We start from the raw sequence: 25,558 nt of genomic DNA on the forward strand, positions 1-25,558 counted from the left end.
GATATGTCAAAGAAATAATCAATCCTCCCAAGTTTCCTTCATATGCTACATCTATAGCTTTTCTTCTTCCTTCCTAATTACAAACCTTAAATAGAATTCGTGCCTCATATCGAATTTACCGAGTATCATAATTCCTCCAGGTGGTAAAGATACCTCGAGACAAGTGCTGGGCATAGAAGCCACAGGGCATAAATCTGCAAAGAAGTAAAAAGCTAACCTTTGCAAACAATATGGCTTCTCTCTCACTTACCAACTTTACATTTCCCTGTATGGCCCCGGAAGATGACTGGTTAGCCAGAGACGGGTAAGATTCCTCAAGGGAGGAACAACCTAAGACAGGCACAGTCGCAGGGGGGCCATCAGGTGAGAATTTGGGGATCAACAGAGGTGAGGCTCAGAACCTCACCCCCCCTGCTTTGAGAGAAATCTTCTGCATCCGTGGATGTCTTGCTGCCCTTGTCTAGCCTGGATCAATACTTAGTCCATAGGCACACACCTGATCATCTGATCATCTACATTTGCCTTCTTACAGCACTAAACTATGTTTTCTACCTTTATCTTGCATCTACCTACCACTTCAGCATTTTATTAAAAATAAAAATAATAATAATAATAGGAGAAATGTGGGATCAACATATAAATCAAGTACAAAAATCAAATGAATATTCATATTTGACCTGATGGTTTATAGGTCATATTGCATGATCAAAACCGAAAGTTTCTGTGATGAATGCCCTTGTACTGTTCACCATGTAAGAATTTATTCACTCTGTAAGAATTCATTCACCATGTAAGAACTTGTTCGTTATGCTTCAGAAGATTGGAGACTGACGAGAATTAGGCTTGAGATGGATTAATGATTGTACATTGAGCATTGACCCCCCTATACTGAATTTTATTGTTGTTAACAACCATTTGATCAATAAATATGAGAGATGCCCTCTCAAAAAAAAAAAAAAAAAAAAAAAGACTGATGACTATACAGTCATATGTTTTAAGTTAAAATAAAATATTTAGAGGATGCATATATCATTTTCAGGATTGCCAGACTTAAATGGCTTTTTCAATTATCCATTCGATCCACTACCCTATTACATTGTATGATATAAAGAACTTCTCTACTTAACATTTTTAAAACAACCACTCAAAGACATGCTACTAAAAGAAAACCTATCTCTATGGACTGAAGAACAGATAGTGTCCAGCAGTAAGTAAAATGATCTATACAAAATTTTGTAAAATACTGTTTAACCACCAGTTCAGTCATCCAAGGGTTATAACTTTAGAGTCATAATTTCCCGTGCATTCCTTTTGCCTAAGTAAAACCTGTTTTCTACACAGAAGGCAGGACATGCAGGAGGCAACATCAACTATGAGTTATGATAGCATGTTCTTGAAAGGCCAGAGAGATTTTCATCCATAAAAGGACTTTGAATCATAAATAAAAACTTTCATGAAAACCAACCTGAATTGTGTACAGTCCTCTATTAATAACAAAGAGTGTAACCTACATCCAATAAAAGGTCACCTCACTTTAGCCTCAGCCATGCTCAAAAATGCCTACAAAGTTTTTGGAAAAAGCTTTTCCTTGACTGTGTTAATTAAGCATGACTTAAGTATTGAGTTCAATTTGATTCTACACACAAACCTTCTAAATTGCCTTCAAACCTCTAAAAATTCTTATTATAGACACAATAACCCAAATTCTGGGAAACATAAGGAGCTCTGATGAAAAAATGTCACCTATCATATTTCTGGTTTTAATCTTCCCTTTGCTGCCTCTAAGCATCCCACGGCATTCATTATAGGCACCTAAATGCCACTGTACCTTCTAACACCCTGTCTAATGTGGTTTCTTCCTCTCTGTTCTGTCCTAAGCCAGTCTGCACTATGCAACTAGGACTGTTTCAAAGTACTTCTGCCGAGGTCCCATCAAGCAAACAGGAACCAAGAAGGCAACGTGATGTGTCCAAGTCTATGCTTCACCCACAGTCGGGAGTCTGAAACTTCACATTTTAAACCAGAACTGCAAAGTGAAGCCTCAGGAAGCACATTCATCCTACAGAGGCTTTTTGTTCAGCCTACACTAACAAACACAGTTGCCAATGTTTGAAAATCAGGGGTTTCATGTAAAAAATCTGAGTCCTTATGAAAGACTGAAAGATCTAGTACTGTTAGGAGCATTCCCACAAGGAACTAACTAGAGCTAATTGGTGGCTGTCCACTTTACACAGGGTGTGTGCTCTTCAAGTCAACACAGTCTCTTCACTACTTCATCTTCAAGCTATATCCAGAACTTCACTGTTGCCTCTTCTGTGGTAGCCTACATCATCACCTGGATTATTGCAGTGTCTCATAACTGAACTCTTTGCTTTCTTCCAATTCTACTTTGGGGATAGCCTCTTAATACAGGAGCTAGAATGTTTCTGTTATAAGCATAAGTCATCCATTCATTCAACAAACACTTATTGAGCAGCCATTCTATACCAGCCACTGTTCTAATGCTTGGAATATGTCAGTGAACAAAAGACAGAAGTCCTGTCCTTTAGGAGGTTAAACATCATTCTTTTGCCCACAGATCAGATCTGGGATAATCTGAGCACATATGAGTTTACACAATAATAAACCAACAAACAAGGGAGGATGGAATGTTCTTTCTTATAGTAAAATGCCAATAGTAAGTACAGATGGACTTAGAAAATCACCATTTTGTAACTATCATAGTAGTAACTGATTCAGAGTAGAATCATCAGTGGATGTTAAAGTTATTAGGCAAAACTTTGAAGAGCAACAGTATAGTTACAGAGTTCCAAAGTATCTCCCCACAAATTATTTATTAATTACAAAGGGAAAAAGGGTGACTTTCTAGTTAAGAAATTTGGTAGACATCATCTTAACCAAATGATCAAATTAACATTTACCAAAACTGGGACAAACTGACATCATATGCCTCCTGTAATGACAAAAATACAAAGTGTATGTAGATATAATACACTAAAAGAGTCACATCAGTTGTCAAAAATTTATAACTTGAATTTAATAATGAGGAAACATAAGACAAACTTCAATTAAAGGACATTCTACAAAACACCTTGCAGGTACTCTTCAAAAATGTCAATGTCATGGAAGACGAGGAACTGACAACTAAAAATAATGCACTTTTACTGGCCTAGATCATAAAAGACATTAATGGACAATGGTGAAACTTGATTACAGTACTGAATCAATGTTGAACTTCCTAAATTTGATAATCATACTATGGTTATGTAAAAAAAGCTCTTGTTCTTATGGACTAAAAATGGAGGCAGTAAGGAGTCAAGGCACATGGTGTCAGCAATGATTCTCAGTGGTTCAGTTATGTTCACACACATACACAGAGGAAGATAAAACTAATGTGGCCAAATGTTAACAACTGGCCAATTGTGGGACAGCATACAAGAGTTCTTTGAACATTTCTTGCATTTTCCAAAAGCTGGAAATTATTTCAGAACAAAAGAATAAAAAACCTCCAATGACTATGCATCCCAGTGTAACAAAGTCCTTACAACACCCTATGCGACTCTACAATCTGGCCTCCTATTAGTGTCTAACACATCTGCTACTACACTCCTGCTCTCTCACTCCATTATATCTACCCAACTTCCTCATTGCTCTTAACACAGCAAACACATTCTTGTCTCAAAACCTTTATACTTCCTGTGCCCTGTGCCTGGAATACTTTTCCTACAGATATTAACATGCATCACTCAGAGACCTAAACTAATCACACTACTAAAAATTGGAACTTCCCTTTCCCAAATACCATCCTCATCCTTGTATTGGTTTTCTCCACAGACCTTATTACCACCTTACATACTGTTTTATTTATATATTAAATCACCTCTTTTTCCCCACTAAATTATAAGTTCCACTACAGGAAGGATTTTTATCTGTTTTATTCACCACTTTATGTCTAATCCTTAGAACAATTTCAGGCACACAGCAGGCTCTCAATAAATATGTTGTGAATGAATGAATTTTATGTTATTGTCTGGCTCATTAAGTAAACATGTTTCCTTCTGATCTACACTATGTTGTCCAAATTTGCTGCTCACATTCAGTAACCTCTCAGTTATAAAAAACAACAGAACAAAGCAATACATTCTCATTTTCTCAAATGTTATTTTTTCACATATATGAAGGATCATCGTTTGTCCTCAATTTTTATTATCAAGCTTCAGAAGGGGTAGAAGTAACTACAGAATGATGGAAAGTCAGCTTCCCATGACCATCACCTCCTACCCCTCTTTTCAGCGTCAGACAGAAGGGATACCAGGAAGCAGACTTTCCCTCCCAGACTGGAGTGTCCAGCAAATAGCCATGATGACAGCCAATTAGAAAGGGTAACCCTCTCATGTTCCATCAGCTTGCCATCCACCACCTACTTGCAAAGGATCTGGGTTTTCTCAAACTGTAACAGCACTTGACCTTTACAGTCAGCCTCATTGTATCTGATATGGAAAGAAGGGGGGCCCTATCCTGGGAGAGAGCTCGAGTAAGCACTGACTTACGCTGTGAGTAGAGCAGGATTTGAAACTCCAGAAGAGCACAAGTAAAAAGTTGGAATATATTCTCCACCCCAAGCAGTTCGAAGACCTCTTTGACAGGAAAGTCAAATAGGGGAAGCTCATTGGTACTTGGTCTCTGGCAAATTATTTGACCATAGACTCCAGAAAACTTCAAAGACCGGCCAGGAGGTGGGAGTGGCACCTCGTAGAGTACGTTGTATATGTAGCTCTCAAGGGGCAGTGGAGGGGGCTGAGGGGAAGTGACTGCCTGGTGAAGCTGTTCCAGCACACTTCGACATGCTTTCATGAAAGACATGGGCGTGATGAGGCAGATGCACTTAGAGACATAGAGAGTGTCCCGGCTAATGTCGTAGGAGTTGAAGCGCTGCAGCTTGGTCCCAGGAGTGCTTTCACCGTCCTCCATGCCACTGTGGTCTCGGCCATCAGCAGGCAGAGCATGTAGGACATCATATTCAGCATTATGCATGTGGTAGAGAGTCTGCATTGCACTGCAGATCTGCTTGCTAGTCACCTCCTCATAAAACGTGAGGGCAAACCCAAATGTCCGAGAGCCATCCTCCCTTGTGATAATAAAAGCATGGAACTGGGGCTCCCTGGGATCAGCCTGGGTCTTGAATGCCAGCCCTTTGGGCATGCATAGCTGCAAAAGACAATAAGGAAACAAGTGGTGAGAACATTCACTGCTGATCCCCTCTTTTACGAATACCTTCACTATTTGTTTACTTATGGATCATCTACTGTGCTGGTTGTTTGGGATATCAAGATCACAGAAAAATATCTGCCCTAAAGATCTCCCATTCTGAGACATACAGAAAATAAAATTATAATGTAGCCGTCAGGACTTCACAGAAGTACATACAAAGTGCCTGGGGAACACAGAACAGACAACTCAGCCTGGGAACATCAGAAAAGGCTTCACAGACATGGTTATACTAGAATTCATCAGGTAGACAAGGGAAAGAAAAGTATTTCAAGGACAGGAAGAAAATGAACAAAAGATAAGGACATAAAAGAAAGCTTGGAGAATTTAAATAGGTAGTTAAGCATGACAGCATGTATTAGAAGAAGATGCTAGAAATGCATCTAAAAACCAGACAGATGCAACTTTATACCTAAAATAAAGTTTTAGACTCTTATAATCATACAGAAGTCTATCAATAAAACCTTCTCTTTTCATAGAAAAAAGGATGCACATTTCATATAAAGTAGGGAGATGACATAATCAGGATAGAGCTGCATTTTTTCTTACTTTAACTCAGATAAAGGAACATGGATAGCTAATTAAACTGACCTGAGTCAGTCAGTCCTTGTTTTCCAGTTTTACACAAACCTGGCTGTACAAATTAACTACTACCTGTGTTAACAAATACAATGACCTACATTATATTATATCCATTAGCCTTGAACCTGACTTTCCAGAGAATAGGTGTGTCTAGGTGTTTCTGACATACAGCAATACTGAAATAAGCACTGAATTAGGAGTCAAAAAACTTGAGGCTCTCTATGACTCAGTTTCCTCATCTGTGAAATAAAGATAATACAGTTTGCTTTTGTCTACTTCATAGGGTTATTTCCTATATTACACAATATCATCCTAAAAACTAAAAAATGCTATTAAGAATTAATAATGGCAGTACAAAAATGTGGTTAAGGTTGACAACTGAGCTGTGGCGCCAGATTATGGTGTTCAAACTCCAGCTCAAATGCTTCTTAGCTGTGTGACCTTGAACACATTACTTAACCTCTTTGGATCTCAGTTTCCTCATTTGTAAAATGTGTGTGTGTGTGTGTGTGTGTGTGTGTGTGTGTGTGTGTGTATTTTCTTATTTAGTATTATCTACATAAGGGGTATTGTGAGGATTAATTGAGTTAATTCATTAAATATTTATCACAGTATCTAGCACAAGGCAAATCCTCTGTAAGATTAGCTTAGTCATAGTAGCACTCCTCTAGATGAGATTTAAAATGCTGTCCTATCTAAAATTACTATGAAACAAAAATACCCATTTCTGCCATATGACTCGGATATATACAACACAGATTGAGAGGAAATGCTTTAAACCTCACCCATCATGTGATCTCAATGCTATAAACAACCAAAAGCTCAGTACCACTAAAAGTTCACTGACCCCTTACTATACCTTGTATGGCACAAAGAAACAAATTGTTACTTTTAGTGTATTTGATATATTCTGAATATCTGATACACTGGTCAAAATGCAGTCATGAACAACATGCATACAACCACTTTTGAAAAGTTATCGATACTTGGTAGGATCAGTGCTACCACAGTCCAGACTCACAGTCCCACTATAAATTACTCTGTAAATTATCTCATATTTGTAACTAACAAATACTAACCATTCCCACTGCATCTTGGTCAAAGGGATTCCATTCTACATTCTCAGGATATCGGGCAAGTACTTTAGACTTGAATGTTCGCCTCAATGGTGTCTGCTCAAAATTTTCTCCTGTAAGAAAAAGAATGAAGCAAATCATCTCCGTGAAGTCCCTTAAAATCGCAAGGTTATGAATGTCTGAGCTTGGCAGTCCAGCAAAGTATAGAAATAAAGGCAAAGGGGTTAGTATGCCAACCATCTAAGAACAGGAAAGGTATCAAAGTTATTAGGTAAGTAAAAAAGCTGAAAAAAGTTTAGCATGGTTAATATTGGACACCACTAGCTATCTTTTCTTTTCTTGAAAATGAAATTATTACTACACACCCAATAGTTAATCTTGGGAGAGAGGGGAGAAACTACAAGGAATGATGAAGGATTATACCCATCTTTTTTTCCTGAAAGCCACATTCACCTTGCTTAAAGTCAACTGATAACATCACAGAAGCATAAGTAATTTTAAATTCAGAATAAAGTATGTATTTCTATGATCTCCGACAAATACAAAGGGACTAAAAGAATAATGAACATTAAGAAAGCAGACTTCAGAGTAAATCTAATGAGCTATTTCGTCCATTCAGAATCACTTGAAATTTCTAAAAATCTCCCTTGTTTCCCCCTTCCCCTCCTGAAAACATGAGAATATACTCAAATAAGGACATTAAAATGAAAAGAGGAAGAACCAAAGAACCCACCACCTAGAGGGATGTAAATGTAAAAATTCTACTGGTCAAAAAAAAGGTACAAGAAAGTTGAAAGGTCAAAGGGCACAAAATGTCACTGGAGAGACATATGTTAAGAGCCACCAGAAAGCTTTGGGTGTTCTCAAGTTTGTTTTGTTTTTACCTTCAGTAGTACTGGAAATGAATGGGCTGGCACCATCCCTGGCTTTAGAAGCCTGTATGTACTGGCATAATGCTATATGATAAATGAAATAACAGAATATTACAATAAAGCAATGAGCAATGTTATTCAAACTTTTTTGACCATGAGTCCCATATGAAATTTTACATCATGAAGCAATACACACAATGTATATATAAATTTACCTAGAACAAAAATTTCACAAAATACTTACCCTTACTATATATGATATCCTCTCATAAGTTCTACTCTGTATAATTAAAATCAAACATACTAATTGTACACCTACTAATGGTCACAAATCAGTTTGAAAAACATTATAGTACAGTACAATGAGATGAAGAGCTCAACAGGTATCAAATTACTATAACATCACTATTGCTTTATCCAAAACTATACTGCCCCAAAAATTGCTTTTCTTTTCCTAAGGGGTTAGGGAGTGGGGGACAAATTAAATGCACTAAAATATTTCAAATAAATTTAGTAGGAATCATGGAAAAAATACATCAGAAACATGACCAAGATCAAGTTAACTGAACTCTATACCTATTCATTGAGTTTTCAGGTTTGACATGGGCCTTAGGTACTGTGGGGGACAGAGAGAAACCAAATGAAGGACCTTACTGTCAAATGTATATCAAAAACAAATAACCATTTCACAGGGAGGTTATCTGGAAGGCTCCAGCTCTTCAGTTGATGTGGTCTAACCATTCAGAGCACGCTTGTACAAGATCATGTACATGTGCTCTGTCTCATAGAGTATACTCTGTTCCAACAATAGTTCTCCTAAGTTGATTTGGAACCCAGAAGGGGCTGGTGATTATTAAGGAAGACACATTCTTCACCAACACAGGATTGGGATGAACTTAAAGTCAGATAGTCCTTCACTCTAAATCATCCCGGAGACATCTCAAAAGTTTCTAAAAAAAAGAAATTTATAATAATTATAAGGCACCTGTTTCAGAAACAAATAATGATTCTAGTCAGAAAGTCATCATTTTTATAACTAAAACCTTCACTTCCATTTTCTCTCAATATTTGTCCATCATCATGACAAGAAGCTCACTTAGTCATAATTTTCAACTTCTGACAAGACCTAACCTTGTATTAGTAAAGCAAGTACCACATTTTCAGCTCCTCTCATTTCCTGATTTCTTCTTCCAAACTGATTTTTCTGAAACTCTTTTCCAGCAAATTTCATCTCTCAAAATACATTTGGTAATATTCACTAAAGAAGACTGACAAAATCAGCAAGCAGCTGGTAACAGCAGTAGCAACAAAGCCTTACAGCTATGTACAGCTCTTCTCAGAAAGCTCAGTAATGCCTCCAAAGAGCCCACCCATGGCAAGTGTGCACTTACTGTACAAAGTAATAAAACAGCAAGCAGCTGATATAATGATCTTGTCTACAGTCTGGGATTCTCAGAATGTATTTTTAAACTGCTTTCCGTTTTGAGAGAAGATAACCATTTCTTCCTCCTAAGCTTCTTTCTTTTAGTTGTTAGTTTGCTCATTTCTTCCTTACTAGGCTAGAAAATCCCCTCAGTAAAAACCACAAAATTTTTTAACATATACAGGAATCAGTGCAGTTAACACTGTCCTACATGAAAGCCTTTAGAGAAAGATATTGTCCTTAGATGGCTATGAGGTGTCCCTAAGACATGATGAGCATTCAAGAATGGAACAGAGGACTCTTTAAGGGGAGAATTTTAAACAACCAGTGAGATAAAACCAGAAGTAAGCAGGACTAGCTGAGCTGAGGTAAAAGAGGAGGGGGGAGGCTATGAGTCATAGGGAAAACTGGTTCTTAGCTCCTTTGTCCCCACCAGCACCTCTCCACCTCCTGTACCTTCTTCAAATAAGCTGAGTAAAGAAGTCTTAAAGAGTCAGGTTCTGAAAAACAGCAGCAGACTCACAGACTCCAAGAAGGGACAAGCGGTTACCAAAGCGGGGAGGTGGTAAGAGGTGGAGAGAGTGGGGAGGGAGGGAGAAGGGGATTGAGGGGTATTATGATTGGTACACATGGTGTGGGGGGGGGTCACGGGAAAGACAAGTGTAGCACAGAGAAGGCAAGTAGTGACTCTGTGGCATCTTACTACACTGATGGACAGTGACTTCAATGGGGTATGGGGGAGACTTGATAATAAGGGTGAATGTAGTAACCACAATGTTTTTCATGTGAAACCTTCATAACAGTGTATATCAATGATACCTTAACAAAAAAAAAAGAGTCAGGTTCTGAGTAAAGGCACTGCTGAGAGTCAGAGTGAGCCAATCTCAAACAAAAATCCTTCTGTGTATTAGACTGGACTAGTAGCAGAAGCAAAGTATCCTCACTGCAAGAGGAAATGTATTTATATATAGAAGAGGTATGAGGGTCCCTAAGAACAAATCATGTTCACTACAGACACCCTATAGAGTGTCAGAAAAGTAATAGAGGAAGGGGATTCACAAAGATAAACTCTTTTTATTAAAATAATTCAATCTTTCATCATTTACTGAGGACTAAATTTTGAGAATAAGCAGTAGAGACTTAATGCCTCAGGAACACCTACATAGCTCTACCCCTCCAAAACCCGGACATGTGTCACAAGTCCTTTAAACCCTCTATTATTTAGATCTTTGGAAATCCAAACAACATTAGAAATATGACATCACAACCACAACTGTCCTATTGTCTTAGAAAACAACAACTAATTATTTGCCCAACACATACAGGGCACACAGTCTGCAGGTCTGTCTATCAGAACTAAGACCCATTTCTAAGAGCAACTTAAATACTGGTCAACTAGACAGTCTATTTTTGTCAATCTGCCCCAGGGAAGTACGATTCAGATAAATATAACAGATTTTTTTTTTAAGCCTGAATGCCTTACAAGTACTTCTAATAGGTTCTTGTTTACTTACTCTGCTTTGACCAATCAAGAAACAGACATTTGTACTGCTGTCAGCCTGTTGTTACTACCTTGATGTGAACAACCCCAAATGAGGGATGTTTATCTTCAGATGCTATGAAGGAACCCCTGAACTCTCTGAAATGACTTAGAAAATTTTGTATGAAGCTATGTGCATTTTTCTGGGCAGAAAACACAATTCTCATCAGATTCTCAAAGGGTCTTTTGACCCAAAAAAATTAGAAACCACAGCTCTTAGTGTTTCTCCTAATTTGGGCAGGAAACAGTTGACCACTTACAGATTAACCTAAATGGGCAGTTTTCATACAGTCTAAAATAAAATATATGCCCTACTAACTGCTTTCTAGGGTGATGCTGAAATTAGGACAGCATTATTTTCTCTATTTCTATCATGAGAAGTCTATGCTGACTGGATGCAAAACTCTTTAAATGTACACAGACACATGAACAAGTTTAAAAAGAAACAATTCTTAAAATTTGTCTGAAGTCATCTGAAAATGTTCACGAAAATCTCAAAGTTGCCCATTCATAGTAAATGTATTAATTACATCAGTGGAAAATGGTGATAGTTCTGAAAATAGTATAGCAGATATGAAAAGAACTACCTGAGAAAGACCTACCTGAGAAAGATCCAATATGGTCAAATCTCCACCTGGTTTACTTTGAACTATGCAAAGCTTCTCCAGAACACAATGTTAGCTTAGATTCAAGCAAAATAAAAGTAATCTTCATTTCCTAGGAAACTGCTCTGGGACATATTTGTTAAACCTATGTTTTGGAATAGATACACCAAATAAAAGGCATATTTCCATTTCTCAACTTAATCAGTAATCATTGCTGAGATACACTTAAGAAGCTTTACATAAAATTTGAAGTTTAAAAAAAAAAGAGCTAAGGGCACTTTTATATCTGGTTCCTTGGAGGGAATGGGGAGAATAACATAAATATCTGTGAAACTACAACTGAAAAAAATTGAATCTAAGAGGTTCTGCTTCCAGTCACTTTAAAGCAGCTCCTATGAGACCAATTCTCTTGCAGACAACTATGAACTCTGAATGTTTAGACCCCTATGCTTTTCCAATATTTGGCTGGCAGCAAGTTGACCTCAAGGCAGAGATTTGGAGGAGGCTTTTATCTGAGTAGTCCCCTCTCCAAAAGACCTTGAGATGCTGATGATACAGGGGAGAAACTATGCCTCCAGACACACTGTAATTTTCTGTAACCAGACCTCACCTATATAAACACAGAGCTTCCAATTAGCTTCTTGGTGCATTATTCTGAAATGTAAACTGCCAGAGATCATGAAGCATTTGAGGAAAGACTAAGATTAGACAAAAAAACCTTTTGCCTATCAATCAATCAATGCAACTTTGAGGAAATAGAAAATTATACAGGGAAAAAAACTTCAAAAGCTCTATCACAGGGCCTAGAAGGAACAATAAGCACATCTAGCAATCAGATTTTGGTTTCTAATACGGTTCTCCAATAAGAAGAACAAGGGCTGCTTAGAGAAATGCCTGGTTCTTTAACTGGAGCAAAAAATATACAGCAGGAACCTAGAGCATCTTGTAATGCTAGAAAGTAAGGAAGTACTCAAAAAAACCCCACAATGATCTTTGGCATCTTCCAATAGTCAAAACTAGAATAATTTGAACAAACAAAGAAGTTGAATTATCACACAAAGTAGTTTTAAAAATCCATGAATATTAATATAAATAAATGATTAAATAAATAGGAGCATAGACAAACCTCCTGTACATAAGAATTCCAAATAATTTATGTAGATACTCTGCTCTCAAAGAAGTGAAAAGTAATTCCCCAGTCTTTAAGTAGGAACTACTCATAGGAAAAAAGAATAACTTTACACTGGAGAAACTGGACAAACATACCAGGTGATCACAATTAATATTAACAGCTGTAACTTATGTTGACAGAATGTATGTAGCCTTGATACAATATGACGAGAATGGCACTTTACCTTTGTAGTCTTCCTCTCAAAAACCATAACCCCAGTCTAATTATGAGAAAAACATTAGACACATCTCAACCGAAGGACATTCTACAAAATAGCTAACCAGTATTTTCAAAACTGTCAGAGTCATAAAAAAGGAAAGTCTGAGAAATTGTTACAGCAAAAAGGAGCCTAAAGTGACATAACAACTCACTGTACTGTGGTATCCTGAAAAGAATCCTGGAACAGAAAGAGTATTAAGCAAAAACTAAGGAAATCTGAATAAAGTATAAAGTCAATCTGGGAAGTCTAATACCCAAATAGTTGCATTCCATAAAGAGAGAAAGGAGAAAACAAAGGGGAAGATATTATCAATAAAATAATTCAACAAAATTTCCAGAAATGAAGGGCATGCATTTCTAAACTCAAAGTGTTCTCCAAATGTCCAGTACTGTGGATAAAAGCAGATCCAATCTTTAATTAAAATAATGTAACAATATTGCTCATTGAGACAAATGCACCATACTAATGTAAGATGTTACTATTACACAAAATTAATAAGCAGAAATGTCACATTCCTATATACTAACATCAAACTAGCAGAAAAAGAAATCAGGAAAACAACTCCATTTATAATTGCATAAAAAATAATAAAATACCTAGGAATAAACCTAATCAAGGAGGTGAAAGACTTTTACTCTGAAAACTATGACATTCACAAGAGAAATTATAGATGACACCAATAAATGGAAATACATCTCATGCTCTTGGACAGGAAGAATTAATACTGTTAAAATGGCCATCCTGCCCAAAGTAATCTACAGATTCAATGCAATACCTACCACAATTCCTACAGCATTCTTCAATGAACTAAAACAAATAGTTCTAAAATTCGTATGGAACCACAAAAGACCCCAAATAGCCAAAGCAATCCTGAGAAAGAACAACAAAGCTGGAGGTATTACACTCCATGATTTCAAACTATACTACAAAGTCACAGTAATCAAAGCAATTTGGTACTGGCATAAGAACAGACCCAATGGAACAGATCAATGAAACAGAATAGAGAGCCAAGATATAAAAACCATATATATATGGCAAATTAACAGATGATAAAGGAGCCATGGATATAGAATGGGGAAAAGACGGCCTCTTCAACAACTGGTGCTGGGAAAACTGGATAACTACATGTAAAAGAATGAACTGTATTATTGTCTAACTCCATATACAAAAGTAAACTCAAAATGGATCAAAGACCTGAATGCAAGGCATGAAACCAAAAAACTCTTAGAAGAAAACATAGGCAAAAATCTTTTGAACATAAAAGCATGAGCAACATTTCTTGGACACATCTCCTCAGGGAAGGGAAACAAAATTAAAAATCAACAAGTGGGACTACATAAAGCTGAAAAGCTTCTGTACAACAAAGGACACCATCAGCAGAACAAAAAGGCATCCCACAGTATGGGAGAATACATTCGTAAATGACTCATCTGATAAGGGGTTCACATCCAAAATGTATAAAGAACTCATACACCACAACACCCAAAAAACAAATAATCCAATCAAAAAATGGGCAGAGGACCTGAACAGACACTTCTCTAAAAAAGAAATACAAATGGCCAACAGGCACATGAAAAGATGCTCCACATCACTATTCATCACAGAAATGCGAATTAAAACCACAGTGAGATATCACCTCACACCAGTTAGGATGACCAACATCCAAAAGACAAGAAACAACAAATGCTGGCAAGGATGTGGAGAAAGGGAAACACTCCTACATTGTTGGTAGGACTGCAAATTGGTGCAACTACTGTGGAAGGCAGTATTAAGGTTCCTCAAAAGCCTAAAAACAGAAATATCATTTGACCCAGGAATTCCACTCCTAGGAATTTACCCAAAGAAAACAAGATCCCTGATTCAAAGAGACATGTGCACCCCTATGTTTATCACTTCACTATTTGCAATTACCAAGATATGGAAGTAACCTAAGTGTCCATAACAGATGAATGATAAAGAAGATAAAGTACATATATACAATGAAATATTATTCAGCCATAAAAAGAAAAGATATCCTCCCATTTGCAATAACATAGATGGATCTAGATGGCATTATGCTCAGTGAAATAAGCCAAGTGGAGAAAGGCAAATATCAAATGATTTCACTTATTTGTAGAGTATAAAAACAAAGCAAAACAGAAGAAAAAAAAGAGCGGTAGACTCAGAGACACAGAGAAGGGACTAGCGGTTACAAAGGGAGAGGGGCTGGGGAGAGTGGTGGGAGAGGGGATAAAGGGACACAATAATTTGCAATTACAATATAGATTCATCACAGGGATGGTAGTACAGCATGGAAAATACAGTTAATGATTCTGTAACATTTTACTATGTTGACAGATAGTGACCCTACTAGAGGGTGAGGATTTAATAATATGGGTAACTGTTGAACCACTATGTTGTATATATTTGAAACCAATGTAAGATTGAATATCAATACTTTAATTTCTTTTTAAATGTTACTATTAGGAGTAACTGAGTATGGAGTATATGAGAACTCCCTGTTCTAACTTTGCAGCTCTTCTGTAAATCTAAACCTTCTAAAATAAGCTTATTTAAAGGGTTTCAAAAAGTATGTGCCATTTAAACAAAATGTCCAGAGTAAGCAAATCTATAGAGATAAAAAGTAGATTTATAGTTGTCTGCAGTGGAGGGATACAGAGTAACTTTATGGTACGTAAATTGTATCTCAATAAAGTGCTTAAAAAGACAAACAACAAGCTTATGGAAATCTAAAAGGTGCTCTGCCAAAACTGGAATTAACCAAGAAAGATGTACATATGAGATGCAGGAAACTAGATCATCACAACAGAGTGACAGAGGGTAACTCCAAGATAAAGTAAAGGGACATCATCCTAAGGTATCAGCTGTGCAGTAGGCCTAGCAAGCCATCAAACTGTTCAGACTGATGGAGCTAGGGCAGCACCTACAACTTGTTCAGATTCTCAAAGGGATTTTGTGAACCAAGAACTCCTATAAAACACAATTTTAAGGTATCCATTACAGGTTTCACACAAGGGATAAACCATAGCAGACTCCTATAACAAAATGAACTTTGTAGATGTTGCAAATCTCAAAAAGAAGAAATGTAGAGTAATGAAGTAGATTAACACAGTTTTCCTGACTGGATATCTTCATGTAGAAATAAAAGAAAAGAAAGAAAATAGGGGCACAGTTAAAGTGCTCCATGAATGTGACTTCTGATGAAACCTGACATCTTACTCCACAGAGCTTACGACAGCCTGAAGAGAGATGGTGGGTTTTTAAAAAATTTGTGACTATGTCCTACCTACCTCAAAAAATAAAATGACATATGGTAAGAAAAATCATATAAGAAATTTAAATCAGAACAAAGAACATTTTAATAAAAGCAGCAAAGAAACAGATGTTCCTAAGCACCTTTGGTATAACTTTCTTATAAACTGTAAACAATGAGAATTTGCTTGCAATATACTGTATTTTTAAATAATTATAACCAAAAAATTATGGAAAGAAATACACAAACTACTAAGCATGGTCTTATTACTTCTGGAAGGTGGAAATTGCTAATTTATTCTTTATATTTTTCTGTATTTTCTGAATTTCCTACTGTGAGCAATGTATGACCTCTATGATAAAGAAATTATACTAAAAAATATAATTTAATAACACATTTTTCTTGAGAGGTAAAGAAGAGATTTTTTAAACTAAAATTTAGAATACTAACTTAATTTCTAATTTCTATGCTGCAACAATAGTTGACTTAAACACTATTAAAATACAAGGATGTAGGCTATAAAAAGTAACTTCTTGTTTATTTTCACCTAATTTAAAGATGAAACTAGAAGACTAACATGTCATGCTTTCCTATTAAGCCAAAGAAACATGAATCTGAAGTAGTTATGCAATATTAACAAAATATTTGAAAACAAATATTCAAAATATTTGAAATGAACAAAATTTAAATTTAACTCAAAGCTATAAAAGAACTGTAGGCATCCTGACTCATCATCTGCAAAGAGATTTGCACAGCTACATTACTCACTGACAGTGAAAAGACTACCATCATTCTCTGTCTTGTTACTAAAATCCCTTCAGGGAGGAAAAAGTTATTTATGTCAAATTCATTATCCAACATTCCCTTATAGTGAAAAATCTACTAAAACTCTGGATTTAGTTTCCAACTTGAGGCAGCATTGGTCTCCCTTTCTAGATTATCACAAGTGAGTCGAATAGTATCCCCTCACAAGTAACATTTCAAGATAACAATGACCTCTTTTCCCAGACTTCTCCTCACCCACTGCTCCTTTTCTCTGTGTTTTTGCTGAGATTTCTGAAGAAGAAAATACAGACCCTTTCCTCAAATCCTGTGCTATCAGAGTTTTCCATTTACCTACTTTAAATCTTAAAAAATTAAAAGTATTCTTTCTCAAAAAGTCAATATGGCATTTCACGAACAGAAGCTTCATATAATTATCCACACACTACTCTTTGCACATTTCCTCCTCTCTCTGTATAAAATGGAATGAGAAATCTTTGATGCAAAAGTAAAAGGAAAGAAGATATGTACTACCTGGAATCCATTGAAACCACTTTCAAATATATTATTTCACTAAGCTTCATCACAACCCTGAGAGGTATTTTACAGATAAGGAAACTGGCTCTGAGATAAGTCACCCAATGAGTATGGGACAAAATGGGATTAGAAAATCCTCCAGACAACCTTATCTGATGTTCTTCTCATCTATTACACTAGAGTGGATGTCTTAGAACTTTAGAATTTAGAGCACTCAAGGAGTACAATTTTGGTGTAAGGAAAACTCCAAGAGTAAGTAATCATCATCAGAAGGCTAAAAAGCCATATAGCAGAGCAGGTTCCTCTACGATACAAAGCAGTATCCCCAACCCACACACAGACCATAAGATGGCTCCTCCTTCTCCCTTCAACCTAAAATCTCCTGGACCCTCTCACAGCACCAAGCAACATCAATCTCTCAGCTACCCCACCTCCAGCAGTCAGGACAAAGATGGTCCCTCAGAGACTTCCGTTGGAGATCTAGGGAGAGTAACATATGAAGCTAAAAGGGAGGGTGGGGAGGTATCAACATGCCAGTAAGTGAGCTTAGTAAGAGGAACATGAAGACATGAGGCTAAGGCCTTCTACCAGACCTTGGAAGAAAACCAAGATCAAAAGCCATCATTGTTGCCAAAGCTTCAGGTGAACAGCTACAGCTTCTTAGATCCCAAGGAACAAATGCCATATCAATTCTTTTCTCTCCAGCTTCTCAATGTCCAGCATTATCTACACATCTCATGCTCTCGTACCTGGATAGACTCTGCAAGTGAACCAGCTCCATTTAGATCAACAGCCCTACAAACACTAATCCTCCTTTTTCTGGAAAATCATTACATCTGCTAAATGCTAAACTGAGGACCCTAACAGAACAACAACTTAACAGTAGCAATTTTCCTGCAACTGAGTTATTAATAGAGGCAATTATGGAAGCTGACAGTCTTTAAGCTATTACAGTCGAATACCATCTTCTCTCTTCTTTCTCCTGCTATTTTTTCATACAGTTTATCTTGTATATCCTTGGTTGTTTTACCTGTTATCCCAACTCTTTAACCCTAGTTTCCATTACTATCCTCTGAATGGCATATGTTCTGGCAAATAGAATGACTTGATACTGCCTAAACATGTCCCACAGTTCTCTGCTCACCCTCTTTTTACCCATCCCCATTCACATTCACATCCTCCTGGTCTAAGTCCTTCCTATCCTTACTTAGGACCTTTTTCAAATACCACCTTTATCATGCAGATTTCTCTAATCACTGCCAACATGTGCAACTTTTCTCCTATCTAGTAACATGTACTGTCTAACAAAGCTAAATAGCAGTATCATACTAAACTGTGAAATCACTGAAGACAAGATTTACGATTAATTCATTTCCATCCTTCCACCTGTTTCAAACGAAAACTCAATTCTTTTGAAGACAACAAAAACTATCCTCTTCTCCAGACTGTTAACATGCCTTAAAACTTTGGTATGGGAGTCAGAAAATTAAACATTGAAGAGTTCAACCCACAAAGTGACACCTTTGAAAGAAGCTCAACAGAACAAGACATCATAAAAGCTGTAAAAAATATCCATAGCTTTTGATCTGATATATCCACTAAAATTCCACCCAAAAGACATGAGAAAAAAAATAACACCCACTAAACTAGCACCCAAATAGCATTTTTTACAAGTTATTTCTCATAATAGAGCTATTTGCAACTGCAAGAAATAGAAAAGCAAATGCTTAAGGAGAGGATAGTATGGTACATTATCAAGGCAGCAAATTATATGTAACCATTAAAGCAACATATGTAAGAAAAGAAAGAAAACTAAAAACACTAATTACAATTGGGTTAAGAAGTCTAGATATAAACAATTTTTAGCAACTGTTCATTCTAGCATCTGTCATTTGAATTAGGCAAAGAAAGAATTCTCTTTTAAGCAAATAGCATTGTAAAATGGGAAGACCTAGAATATACACTGCCTGTTCTACAAGTTAAAACCATAACATCCAACACTGTAACTGGGAATGTTAATACCCTTCCAACCTACTGCTTATAGGTCACAGTTTTTCCGATAAATCCTTTGGCTTATTAAGGACTCTAAAAATAGTCCTGTGTGATTATTTAGAACCCTTACAGAAACAGAAGGCATGCCCTGTCCTTTTTGAAGAAAATCTAAACCATATCTAAAGGAAGTAAAGGGAGAGCTCTTCAAAGGGAAGTGAGAAACCTGGAATTCTAGGCCTGATTCAATACCAAGCCTTCTGCAAATCATATCTATCTTTCTGGGCTCCAGTTTCTCCTTCAGTAAGGCTCCTGCCAACTGCCCAGTCTCACCTCCTACCACCCCCTCTCTCCCTCTACACATTATCCACACTAACAAACTTGTAGTTCCTAAAATATGGCATGCCTTTTCATACCTTCATTCTTTAGTGGATGTTAATCTCTACTGAGAATGATTTTCATACAGTTCTTTGCCTGATTAGGCATCTACATTTATTCAAGTGAGTGCTATCAAACTTTATGATATTCCAACAATGTTGGCATTTCTGCATCTCCAAGTTCTTATGGACTCCTCTGTGAGAGTTATTGTCAGAGGCATTTACTCACCATGAAACAAATCTGCTCCTTGGATAGCAGTTCGTAAGATAAAGTTTTCAGTTCCCTCAACCATCCTCACTCTTAGAACTGAAACCATACTCTAGGTGTGGTCTAACATTATTTAAAATGGGACTATCCAACTCTCTTTTTTGACAATCTCTCTCTATTAACACAAGCTAAAATCACAATTTTCTGTCAACTAAACCAGATTTTTGCCACAAATCAAATCTGTAGCCAACTAAGTCTTACATTTTAGTGTTGGTATAAGCCTTATCTCCTTTCCAGACTTCTCCTTTTGCATCATCATCTGTTTCATCATACACCTCAAATCTATTATCATGCATATCCTAATCATTCCCTTCAAAACATTTTCAAATCCAAAAATGGAAGCTGACAGCTATTCCCCTCTTTTATCAGTCTACTCTCTTAGAAAAGAAAATGTGGTTCGTCTGACCTACATATTCTTAGTAGGCCCATGTTGCCTCTTAATAAAACAGTTCCTTTTTCTAAATCCTCACACTGTATCCTTAATAAACCATTTTAGATTTTTACTAGGAATATGTCAATCTCTTATCTTTTTCTCAGTCTTGAAAATATGTCTTTTGTGATAACCACATGACTCCTTAAAGGTTATTGACAGTGACCAAATGATCTCATCCCAAAATTCTTTCAAAACTCTGGAGTATATACTTTGTCTGGGTCAGGAGAGTTGAATTCATTAAGAGCAATTAAATGTTCCCATATAAATGCTTAATGATCTTAAGTTTCAGTCTTCTCTTACCAATTCAGTTCTATCCTTTCCAATCTATAGACAAATTACTATGACAATGAGGTGGTTATAGCTTCTGGGGCTATTTCAGTCTTGGATATATTTTTTTCAAATGTGGTTTATTTGGGATTTCACATTCAGAGCAAATAAATACCCTTCTTGAAGAAATATTTAACACAATGAAAGTTTCTTTCTTTCTTTTTTTTTTTTTTTTAGGTTCTTCAAAACAAATCCAGAAAAAGAATTCTGAAAATGAATACACCTTGGCTACCAGAGAGAAAATTTGGAGGCCAAAAATTTTAATTCTCCCTCAAGGTGAAAATATTCCCATAATTCATCAACATATCAACCCATAAATATTTATTGAATGTGCAAGACACTTAATCAAAACAATTCACCCAAAACCTCAGATCATACTCACACCCTCTCAACAAATACAAGCTATAAATACAAGCACAAAGTAATGTTTTCTCCACTCAGCCACCAAGAGATAGAGAGCTTGTCTACCCCACCACATTCAGCCATTGTGCTATATCACTATTATTCCACACTTAATTTATCCATCAATCTTGAATGAGTTCCTACTATGTGCACAGCTCTATGCTAAGTGCTATATGCTACAGAGGCATAAAAAGTGATGATTCAAAAACAATCCCTCCTGGAATTCATGAACACACTTGAATAAGCCTGTATGTCGTTCTCCATGCACAAACCCAAACGGCCTCTCCTGCAGAAGAAGCTAGGAAGGTACCGCAGCATATCCTGTGGTATATACACTGTAGTGGAAGAAACAAGACTTACAGACATGCAAACCCAGACTCAATAGTAGTTCCACGTCTTGCTGAATTTTAAGTAAACCTGCCCAAGGTTTCTCTTGTACAACGCTGTTTTCTTATCTGTAATGTGAGGATAATAAAACCTACTTAATAGGCCTATTGAGTGACTAAGTGAGTTAATATATGTAAAGCATATGAGACATACCTGTATGGAACACAAAAGGTACTCAACAAATATTAGTTCCTTTCCTCCCCAAAAGGACACCCATACATGCAAGAGTCAACTCTACATCTTTAACCATGAAAACGAAACACAGAATGCCCTGAAAATTCCCCATGCTTCCCAAGAAAGAAGCCTCTAGTGCATGAAAGTGACAATATATCTGCTTCACAGAAAACATACCAAAGCAGAGCCCAGAACAGCCAACATGGCTGTACCAAGAACCCTGACATCTCCTTAAATCCAAATTTCAAACCACAGTTTTTAATAAGGGAGCACCCAATAGCCTCTTCTGCCCCAGTGCACAGAGAGATTTAGGAATCTGGGAGCTTCCTGTTAGATTACTCTTAATTAATAACAGAAAAATTTTCTTTACCCTTAAGTCTTCTTACAGTAATAAATTATTTTGTTTCATTTTGTTTTATTTACAGTTTCCTAACCACTAAAATTTTACCAACTGGTACTAAATCAAAGCACAAAGACTAGCATTTGTCTCACTAAATGGGTACTAAAAGCACTGTACTCGTCATATCAAAGCCTTGTTGTACTTCAGGCCCAGCTGTCAGAGCAATGGAAATGGTTCTCTTTCACTCCAGAATGCTGAAAAATGGCACACACACACACACTCATAACACAAAGTAGGGGAGCTTCTTTCAGGCAGGACAGACTGGTATTAGAGCATAGTGTTCAAGGTTAGCTCTGGGATTCCAGATCTAAATGTGAGAAGTAAAACAATAACACTCAACACCTTTCTGACCCTGCTATAGCAAAGATGTCTTAAACAGAATATAAAATGCACTAAACATAAAGAGAGAAACTGACAAACTGGACTATATTATAATTAAAAACTTTTGTTCCTCAAAAGTCAACATGAAGAGAATGACCAGGAAACACAAGATTACAAGGATATAGATATTTGCAATATACATAACTGACAAAAAGATTCATATCTAAAACACACACAGAATTCCATTAAATCAATAAGAAAAAGAAAAGTGGTTAAAAGATTTTAATACTTCTAAAAAGAGGTTATACAAATGTCTGATAAACTTCTGAGAAATCCTCACCTTCATTAGTCATCCAGAAAATACAAATTAAAGTGATGCAATATCACTACACAACCACCAGAGTATCTGAAGTCAAAGGAAGGAAAATGCCAAGTGTTGGTGAGGACAGGGAGCAACCTATACTCTCATGCACTGCAGGTAAGAATGTAAATTGATATAGCCACTGTGGAAAACAGCATGGCAGTATCAACTAAAGGCGAGTGTATACCTATGACCCAGCAATTCCACTCCTCGGTAAAAAGCCAACAGATTAAAGGCCATGTTCACAAAGAAGGCACACACAGGAATGTTCATAACGTATCACTATCATAATACTCAAATCTAGAAACTACCAACATGTCATCAATGGCAGAAGTGGAAGATAAACTGGTACAGTAACACAACAGAAATCTAGTTATACAGCAATGAAAATGAACAATCTAAAACAACATGAATGAATATCTCATACATAATCTGTTACAAAAGAATCTAAAGATAAAGAGCACACACTGTATGGTTATATTTACATAAAGTACAAAGACAGGCAAAATTAATCTCTGCTGTTAGAAGCCAGAATGGTGGTGGTTACTTTGGTGGGTGCGAGGGCAACAGTGACTGAAGGGGTATAAGGAAAAATTCTAGTGCTGGCAACATGAGTGTGCTCATTTGTGAAAATATAACACAGTTGCACTTTGATATGTGCACTTCACTGTGTGTATATATATATATATATATATTTATTCATTTCAATAAGGTTTAATTTTAAACTTCATTTTAAAATAAACTTAAATTAATATTTATATTAAATTATTCTATTTATAATACATGTTATAAACTTAAATTTTAAATAAAGCTTTAAAAAAAAGGGTAAACTCTAGATTCTGACAGATCTAAGTTTGAATTCCAGTCTTTCCACATATTAGCTGTATAAACTTAGGCAAATTATCCTCACCTATAAAATAGGAATAATAATAGAACTTTCCTCATGTGATTGTTAACAAGCCCAAATGACACAATGTATGTAGTACTATTTACCCTATCCCCACTTACCATCAATGTCAAAATTTTATTGAAAGTTAAGAATAAAAATGTTAGTAATGGCAAACATTATGGATACTTGCGATGTTCCAGGCACAGTTCCAAGCCATTTAATGTATTAATTCATCTAATCTTACAACAGCCTTATGAGACAGATTCTATTTCCTCCACTTTAAAGACAAGAAACTTAAATACAGGATCACACAAAGTAAACAAAAGATCTGGGCTTCAAACCCAAGTGACAGATATAACCTTTTGGCTACACTATCTGTTATACTATCCCTGTACAGAACCTACCTTTAAGAGGGGGAGAGGGAATAAATATATATATTTATATACATATTACATACGCTATATATATCTCTCTCTCACACAAATTTTTACTTCTTTATCAATCTGCATGAATTGTCTACTATATCATCTATATCATGGAAAAAACAACACCCCAAATTCATGTCACAACTCTGACACTAACCAGCTGTGAGAACTGACAAGCTGCTCAGAACCCTCCCAGCCACACTTTCTTCCTCTGTAAAAGGATAAGATTGGAAATTTGAACCAGCTTTTGCTTCTCTTCTTATGAGACCTATATTGACAATTTTAAAAGAATATGGCACAAATACAAAGCCTAGCAATGAGAGTGATGATTATTGCCAACAATGACAGCATATCTATTCCAAACATTGTGGTGCCGCTAAAGAAACTTTTTTTTATAGATAAAAATGTTCTACCACAGCAGTTTGATCTCTGTCTGAGGTACATGGCTTCTGTCAAATAAAATTAGACCTAAGTCATTTTTATCCTAAAATCCTACAGCATCTCTGAATACCAAGTGTAGTAACAATATAGACTACTGGTGATATTAGTCTTTCTTCTCCTTAACCATTCTTCCTGGGCTCTCTACCTTTTACACACATCTGTTTCTTGCTCACACTTCAAAAAATTCAAGACCTACCCTTTAAACCCTCTGAGATGAGTAAAGGGTGACCCAAAAAACATATGTCCAAATCCTAAATCCCAAAAACCTGTAAAACAATAAAGCTTTTATAAGGAAACATAGAACATCATTCTGACCCTGCAACAGCATGGATGTCTTTCAAAGAATATAAAATGCACCAAACATAAAGAGAGAAAACTGATAAATTAGACTACATTATAACTAAAAACTTTTGTTCCTCAAAAGTCACCATTAAGAAAATGTAATTTGCTACATTTTTGGGCTTATCCATTTATCTTAGAAATTACGGCTTGTGATTATTACAGAGGTCCCCCTTATCCATGGTTTCACTTTACACAGTTGCCACCTGAGATCAACTCTAGTCCAGAAGCAGACAGATGATTTTACTTCTGATGAATAGTCAAAAGGTCAAGAATAGCCTCATCTGCATCACACTGCCTATGTCATTCGCCTCACTTCATCTCATCACATAGGCATTTTATCATCTCACATCATCACAAGGGAATGCACAATCCAACGAGAAATGTTGAGAGACCACATTCATGTAACTTTAATTACAGTATATTGTTATGATTGTTCTAATTTTATTATTGTTGCTAATCTCTTAATGTGCCTAATTTATAAATTAAACTTCATCATAGGTATGTATGTATAGGAATAAAACATAGTATATACAGAGTTCAGTACTATCTGCAGTTTCAGGCACCTGTTGGAGGTGTCAGGATGTATCCCTCACAGACAAGGAGAGACAACTGTACTTCTAAATCATTTCCTCCTCAGTCTTTCTGCCTTTAAAAATCCTGAAAGTTTCTGTGTTGCTTCCCATATCCTTTCACTATAAAGAATGTAGTAAACC

General features: G+C 36.3%; 1 protein-coding gene across 3 annotated transcripts in view; it reads right to left on the reverse strand.

Annotated features, from left to right (window-relative positions):
- DENND5A (DENN domain containing 5A) overlaps positions 1-25,558 on the reverse strand; it is a 103,883-nt gene that overhangs the window by 68,777 nt on the left and 9,548 nt on the right. For 2 of the 3 annotated variants that reach the window (XM_073216165.1, XM_037026326.2), the window contains exons 2-4: positions 7,811-7,882; positions 6,930-7,039; positions 4,551-5,208 (exon numbers count right to left, since the gene is read on the reverse strand). In XM_073216165.1, coding sequence (XP_073072266.1) covers positions 4,551-5,208; positions 6,930-7,039; positions 7,811-7,882 — 840 coding nt within the window. The remainder of the gene's footprint in view (positions 1-4,550; positions 5,209-6,929; positions 7,040-7,810; positions 7,883-25,558) is intronic. The other variant, XM_037026327.2, reaches the window with a different exon arrangement.

This window comes from Manis javanica, chromosome 11 (assembly GCF_040802235.1).
Source record: "Manis javanica isolate MJ-LG chromosome 11, MJ_LKY, whole genome shotgun sequence".
NCBI lineage: Eukaryota > Metazoa > Chordata > Mammalia > Pholidota > Manidae > Manis > Manis javanica.